The 7,951-nt window shown below is 33.5% G+C and overlaps 1 protein-coding gene across 2 annotated transcripts; it reads right to left on the bottom strand.

Moving 5' to 3' along the window:
* Nucleotides 1–233: 233 nt before the first annotated feature.
* On the bottom strand, nt 234–3,657 carry LOC110691821. 2 transcript variants are annotated; one of them, XM_021868776.1, is made up of 2 exons: nt 3,276–3,657; nt 234–2,755 (listed from the first exon to the last, which is right to left on the bottom strand). In XM_021868776.1, the coding sequence occupies exon 2, from the start codon at nt 2,642–2,644 to the stop codon at nt 599–601; it is 2,046 nt and encodes a 681-aa protein (XP_021724468.1). In that variant the 5' UTR covers nt 2,645–2,755; nt 3,276–3,657; the 3' UTR covers nt 234–598. The 2 variants fall into 2 exon arrangements, with proteins under 2 accessions (XP_021724468.1, XP_021724469.1); XM_021868777.1 differs by having other exon boundaries at nt 234–2,750.
* Nucleotides 3,658–7,951: the final 4,294 nt, after the last annotated feature.

Raw genomic sequence — 7,951 nt, 5'->3', positions numbered from 1 at the left:
GATTTGGGGGGGGGGGGGGGGAGGGGGGTGGTTGGGAAGCAGTAAAATCTTTTGGAAACAGATTTTGTGTATAACACTGACTTGGTTAAAGTTTAAGGGAATAATTCTCAATACCCAATACAACACATGACATAATACTTGTAAGATTAAAAATCAATTATGGAGTAGTAAATAAGTTTGGAACACTCTGAGCAACAATGAGGAATTGTAAGATTATTTGTGACACAACGGTGGAAGCATGCAATTGTGATAACGCCACCCAACGGCAAACCATCTTCAACATGCACAAAATTCTTGCATGAAAATTCACAGCTAAATCTAGCAGGATGATCAAAAACCTGTAAAACACAAGTAAAATCAATTTAAGAATTGAGTACACGATTGCTACATGCCTACATAGCACCCATCACTCAATGACCAATGAACCCTCTAAAATCATTAGGGTTCAAAGTTCGTCGATCAGCTTGTGACCAACATCGGAACTACTCTAAATCATCCTATGGTGAACTCCTGCCTACTTTATGATATTTCTCTATCAGTATTGAGTTAAAGCCATCCATTCATCATCAGAAATGCCCAAAAAGAGCAGTATTTAGTTTCAAGAGTCTTTCTCACTAGGTTTATTTAAATCTTGGACCTCGGTATCTTTCACCGGCTGAAGCAGCTGGTCTGGGATGGCAGCAGGATCCAGATCCCAGCATTCATCTGGCAAATTAGGCACCTCTTTGAGCAACCAAGATGGCACCTGGTGCGAGAATCTGACCATCTCTCTCCTCGGTATCAACTGAACTGCGGCCTTGTCGGTGCTTCTCTTATACACCGTCTTATAACCCTCTACCTTAACAAGTGGGGTAACACAAATCCCAATCTCTTCGTTGTAATCATCCATTATCTCAACCATTTCATATTGGTGCCTCACGTCGTAGGGAGTTGACCGATTCCAATCCTTTGACCAGTTCCGGTACACGGCCCATATGTCTCCGCTTCTTGGGTAAAGACGAACACACCCTCCTCGGCCTGCCTTCTCCCGGCTTAAGACGTGAGAAAACATGTTGACCCCTTCAATGATGTCAGTAGTGGTTGCTCGGAAATGTCCACAAGATTTTGTGAATCCAGAATCTATCCAATTTACTGATCCGAACTCAGTATCAGTTTTAGAACCCAAGTAACTAATTAGAATTTTGAATGGATTCACTGAGATGATCTGGCGTATCAGACAATAAAGGCGGGGCATGCCGTCCTCTTCATCATACAGTGCCCATATCTGCTTGGGTTGGAAGCACTCTTCTGTCCTGTCCTTGTCAAAATCATGGAAGTCAGAGTCAGGAACTGTTAGAGTGACTGGCCCGAGTTTCTTGGGTTCCAAATGGGAGATACCCAGATGTGCTCTTCTCCGAGATTCTCCAGGTTTACCAGGTTCCCTATGAAGTTTTTCACCATTCTCAATTGATTCCGATTTCATCTCTTCCAGCCTCTTCCGGATTTCTTTTCTGGCCTTCTCTATCAACAACGTTCTGATATCAATCAGTGGAGGAATAGACCGCTTGACAGAGGATTCATTAGTGGCAGAAAACTTGGGTACAGTGCATCCATTTTCCTTAGGCATAGCTGCTTCTGTAACAACCTTACCACCTAACTCGTCACCATTTACAGCAGAATTACCACCATTTTCAACCTTTCTTTTCTTATACGGCCTTGTAACCTTTGTTGTGCCCAATGATTGATTACAGCCAACTGAGCCATTGGCACTTACATCAGCTTTCATCTTTTTCCCAGGTTTACTTGGATATCCGTTACTCTGGTAAAGCGTATCAGCAGAAGTGGTAAATCCATTAGGGCTGACATACCCAGCAGAGGATCCCGGGGATGTGCTCCACTGAAAAGACACATTTGAAACATACTCAGAGCCGTGACCAGAGTGATACACAGGAACCCCGTTCCCTGAAACATATACAGGACTAGTAGGGTAGAATGACATGTTATGCCCATGACTACTATTGTATCCATTTTCAGGCCCATATGAAAACTGTGAAACAGGATAAGAACCGTTGATCGGAGCTGTTCCCATTTCCACAGCCATAAAAGTAGCACGGCAGTTCTTACATGAGAGCCTTTTATTGACATACTTCCGAAGATATTCATATTGAACTTGACAAGAAGTGCAAACTGTCCAAAATGTAGGAGGAAGAGAAGACTTTGCACAATTGGTAGGATATGTAGCCCCAGCAACCACTGTGGAAGACAGTTGACCATTCCTCTTGCGATCATATGTAGCTCTTTTAGAAATATCTGACAAATGAGTCCACGCTTCCGAAACAAGCCTAAATGCCCCATCAGCTCCCACAGTTCTATTCTTATCTGGATGTAGCAACACCGCAAGCCTTTTATACTGTCTTTTAACTGAAGATTTATCAGCGGATGGTTTTAACCCGAGAATAGAATAAAAATCAACTTCACCATTAACTTTCCCCTCAGACGCAACATATATATCAAACGTTGCCACCATCTGCGAAATACCTTCTAATTCGGGATACAGCATTTGAGCTTTTAACGCGAAATTCTTCGCACCAACAAAGTCTTTCTCAGCAAATCTCTTCTCAGCATGCTGTTTCGCTACAAGAGCCTCCTCTCTCTTCGATTCCATGTCGAAAACTCAACAACTCGACTCGATACTTCAATTATAACTAGGACCACAAATAGCGCCCATACACTGAAAGCGAGTGGTGCAACAACAGCCCATATCTATATCTCTGCACTTCAGTCAAACCCAGTAGCCAAAATTAAGACCTCACAAAACTAATAAAGACCCAAATTTTGAATTTAGTCATTTTCAGTCTTCAATCCCAAATATAAATCAATCCTCTAATTTCTAGGGGACAACAAATCTATGAGGATTTCAAATTATAGCAGACAACAGATCTATAACAATAAAATAGACCCAAATCAACAAACACAAAATCCAGTTGAAAAATACGAAAACCCCAGAAAAATTCAAGGCAATCCTAATTCAACATGCGCATTAAAATTAAAGTGCATAATAAAAATCAAAGCATAAATAAAACCCAATTCATAAAACTACAAATTACCCACAAAAATTCTACCAAAATCTAAACTTTAATTAAAAGAAGATCGCAGCTAAAGAATCAAATTACAAAAATGCCAAAAAAAAAAAAAAAAAAAGAAGAAAATCAGCTAATAAATCAGTAGAATATCAACTAAACTACTAAAATTAGCAAAAATAAATTCCAAAAAAAGAAAGTAAAAGTTCAACTTACTGATAGTCCAACTGGGGTGAAAAATGAAGAAGACATAGATCGTATAAGTCTTCAAATCGATCAACTAATTTTTCTTCGAAACTTCACCAGATTCAAATTATTTATAATTTTTATGAAAATTTCTGGGTTTTACTGAACAAAAATTAAAGCTAAAAACTCAACTATTTTATCACCCTTTAATTTTATTTTATTTTTTTCCTAGGCTCAATAATTTTTTTGGAGACTAGGAAAAATCAAAGGGGTTTGAAAATGCAAATGGGTAATCAAAAAAAAAAAATTGAGGGGTAAAATTCCGGTGACCGGAAATTAGGAGAGAGGAAAGAGATTAAAGAGTTTTTAAGAAAGGGAAAAAAAAAATAGTTTTACCAAAATGAAATAAAATGATACTTTGTGTAATGTATAATCTGGTTAAAAAGTAAGCGCCGTTTATGGTATTGCTATTTAATGGGAAGAAATACTAAAATGCACCTTAGTGTATAATGCGCATACATATATTTTTTTTATAAAATAAAAAATTTATATATATATATATATTATAATTATAAATATAATAATTATAAAGTTTGATTTATTAATTAATCAAACTTTTTATTTGGGAGTGAATTTGGTGATGGGTAGTTTTGTCCATTTAAAAATAATGTGATGTCATTATATAATTTTTTATTTATTTGTGGAATTAATTATTCTTCATCTTAACATATCTGTTTTTTGATTATATATTAATATTGCAATTTGATATGTTTTGCTTTTTATGGTCAAGTTTGGTGAACAAGACAAAAATTACAATAAATATCCCATTAAATTACATTCATTTTATTACCTCTAAAGTTAAAATATTGTACTCGTAATGATAATAATCTTAATTGTGGTAACTCCTTATTTGAGTAATATCAAAATTAGAAAATTAATTATTACTTCTCCATATATGATTCCACAAAATCTTGTTGAACCTTAAACACAAATTAATTAGGTAGCAAGGCTGTTAAGACTTAAGATCATGACTCAAAATGAAATGATAATTAAATATTTGTACAAGTATAATATTTCCAAGCTATAAGCCATAAAGCTAGAACCAATATCAGTACATGTAAATAATTTCTATAATATATGAAGCTGGCATTACAAGAATTCCTTGCTTAACAATGTATTATAAGATTATTACTAATGAGTAAAAAAAAATGAATTGGTTACATGCAACATGGTGCACCAAAAAAAAAAAACTAGTATGTACCAAAGTCAGTGAATGGGAGTATAGCAATGTCAATGCTATATTTTCTTGGTGAAGAATGTCATTGAAGATTGATATATAACCATTAGGGTTTTTAACTTGATCCTATAGTCCATATTAGATACTCGTTCTTCCGTTCAAATTTACTTGCTAATCGTTTATTTACATTATACTTACTATTAACATGTGTACTTGAAAATTAAATATGGTTCATTCATAACCCTTAGAAAATAGGAGGGGAATTTTGAGTAAAATTTTATAATGCCATGTTGTGGGAACATTTGGATGGAAGGGGGGCTAATGAGTAATGAACCCATTGCTTCTCGTTGGGATAAAGGATGAGGAAAGGGAAGGGAAGAAAATTATATACTTTGTAGTATGCACAATCCAAATACTATGTTATAGGGTTTTAGGTGCAATTTAAGAATAGGTAGCTCATCAATTACACAGGTTAACGTTTGGGGGAAGAAAATCCTCCTACTCCAAAGCATATGTAGATGTATGGTAGAGCTCAAACTTGTGACCTTAGTTGAGTTCCCCGCTATTTCCATACTCCAGGGTTTTGCTTGATTCACCATATATTTTCGTAAATCATATTATTCTTCTCTCAACTTAATTACATTCATTTCGTTGTATGTAACAAAACTTATATGTGAATGTGTTAAAAATTATTTTGGTAGAACTTCTCTAAACATATTCTGACTAATCAGAACTTAGTTTGTCGAAATAAGATGATGAAATAAGTTGTAACAAACAAACCCTAAAAGCACACGATAATGTCCAAGTTACCTACTATATTAACTCTCGTTTTATTTTTCCTCTAGATTTATTTAAACTAAGTTACCTACTATAATAACTCTCGTTTTATTTTTTCATCTAGATTTATTTAGACTAACTTTGACTCTTACCCTCTCCAAATAATTTAATTTGTTGCTTCCCATAATGTTAGGTTCTCAACAATTTTTATCTCATATTTTTTGTACACCCCAAGTCCTCAATTGTAATCCTCCACATGTCTCAACATATTGCTCCAATGTTTTGGGGAAGTGCTTTGAACCTCAATCTCCTCGTCAATTAGACAACTTACCATAACGGTGAGCAAGGTAAGCCCAAATAATGAAGAGAATGAAATATTAAGTTAATGAAAGTCTAAGTACTTGATTTAATGTCATGATTCCAGCTTAGAGGTAAAAATCTATACTTTATTTCATGAGTTTCTTTCCTTCTATGTTAAATTTGGAGGTTGGAAATGGAATAATGGATAATATAGGGTCGAAACCATAGGTGGTTTGAGTAGATCATGACCTCCCCCAAGGTCCAACTTAAAATATTGCATATAGTTTAATTTATTGGACCTCAATTGGTTTCTTAAAGTAAGTGGTATGTACATGTAGGCATTTAGTGTTCACTTAGAATCTATTTCAAAACAAAGATAACATATTCCATTTAACCCTCAAATGTAAAAACTATGCTTGCGCCGTTGAGATAATTTATGGCTTTTGGCCAATTTAAGGTACATGATCTTAACACCAGATGAGTTGCAACAACATTTTCAAACGATTAGATGACTTGTAAAGGGTAGGGGAATTTGAAGAAGTGATATTGAGGTATATATATGGTAGAAATTCAGTTTTACATTTTCTTTTAGATATAACTAGATTATCCCCGTGCGATGTACGGTTTTAATAAAAATAATTATAGTATAGAACTCGTATATACAATGAATCTTTTCAATTTTGTCATAAATTCATTGGAAGAACTTGAAAGAAATACACTTTGAATATTTCAAGAAATTTATGAACGTTTGAATATTAGTGTTAAGGAATTGAGGAGAGGGAATGATATATCTTTAAATCAAAAGAAAGGAATATAGTTGTTATTCAATTTACTATACTTCGGTTTTCTAGATTAAAGTTGTTAAAAGAATTTAATTAGCTTGTTTATGAAGTATCACACAAAAGAAAAAGAAAAAGAAAAAAAAAAAGAAAAAAAAAAAAAAAGCCTATCACAAAAAATGACATCATCAATGATTTTAGGCAAGAAAAAATTTCATAAGAAAGCGACACGTATATAATTTTGAGGAGAGATGATGTCAGTAATGTTTTGTTTTAGTAATATTTAATAAATGTAACAAAATACTCTCTAATTATCTCATCACCGCCAATATATATACAATTGCTATTTGTACAAATTGTTTAATACAAGTTAACAATAGAAGGGTTTTCCCAATGGCCAATGCATATCATTTTACACATCATGTTGCTACCTTAAATTTTCGTTAATTAAAACTAGTAGGTTGATGTATAATTCTACTCCATTTAAAGTTTGTATACTTTGTTTATATATATACAATGATAGGAATTTTCCAACAACAAAATAATGCCTTTTTTTTTTGCTAAATATACTTTGCTTAATTATGAAGGATCGAACTTGTAAAAAAATAAAGGGTTGAAATAACATGACATGCAAATGGAGTTTTATTAATCCCTTTATAATTTTGCAAATGGTACTTTCAAACGGACTCATTGATGTGCAATTGAGGGATAGGCATGTCCATATTGTTTATGACTTTGATAGCCCAACTTAAATATGGGCCTCTAACTGCAAACACACTGACAATCTATCCCCTCCGTTATGGATCCTATGTCGAGCAATCAATATTGTTTGTTCGTCGGTTGTAATTTTACACTCTCACACATTCTCTATCCCATTAGGGCACATGAAGAACACTTTTTACAGGTTTTTGGATTGCCTATTTCTATGATTCCTACCTACTCCATTCCACAATTATTGTACCATAACGAGTTTTATGCTTCCCATTTACAAGTATAACTTTGAACATTATCTTTAATTCTCAATATATGATAACATCATTAAAAAAAAAATTGATAACGATAATGTATAAATCGAAAAAAATCTAAAAAGATAACACATGACTATATTTTTTTTTAGATATAAATGACAACTAGTTTTGTGCCCGTGCGAGGGTTGTTTATTGAATTTTAAAATAAAACTTTTTATCTAGAATATACTTCTTCTGTTTTTTATACTTGCAACACACCTTTTATCACACTTTTTGATGAGGCGATTAAATTTGGTAAACGAATGAATTAAGCTATGAAATTTAAACCGTAGCAGCTTATCCCTTTCTACTTATAGGTGGTAAAATTTTGTGAATTAATTTATCCATTTACCTAGTCTAATATCTTCCTTAATATGCGTGCCAAAGGGGTGTGTTGCAAGTAAATAAAAATGAAGGAAGTATATGTTATTTGAATTTTCTATCCATGGATTAAGAGAAACTTTTGTGTGAGACCGGACTCACGGTGAGTCCAATATATCTAACAATAATAATCTAACATCTGACAATATTATTCTAATATATGACATTAATATTCTAATATATGACATTAATAATCTAATATCTGACATTAATAATCTAATATTC

Source organism: Chenopodium quinoa, unplaced genomic scaffold, assembly GCF_001683475.1.
Source record: "Chenopodium quinoa cultivar QQ74 unplaced genomic scaffold, ASM168347v1, whole genome shotgun sequence".
Classification (NCBI taxonomy): Eukaryota; Viridiplantae; Streptophyta; class Magnoliopsida; order Caryophyllales; family Amaranthaceae; genus Chenopodium; species Chenopodium quinoa.
This window is presented reverse-complemented; position numbering and strand designations above follow the sequence as displayed.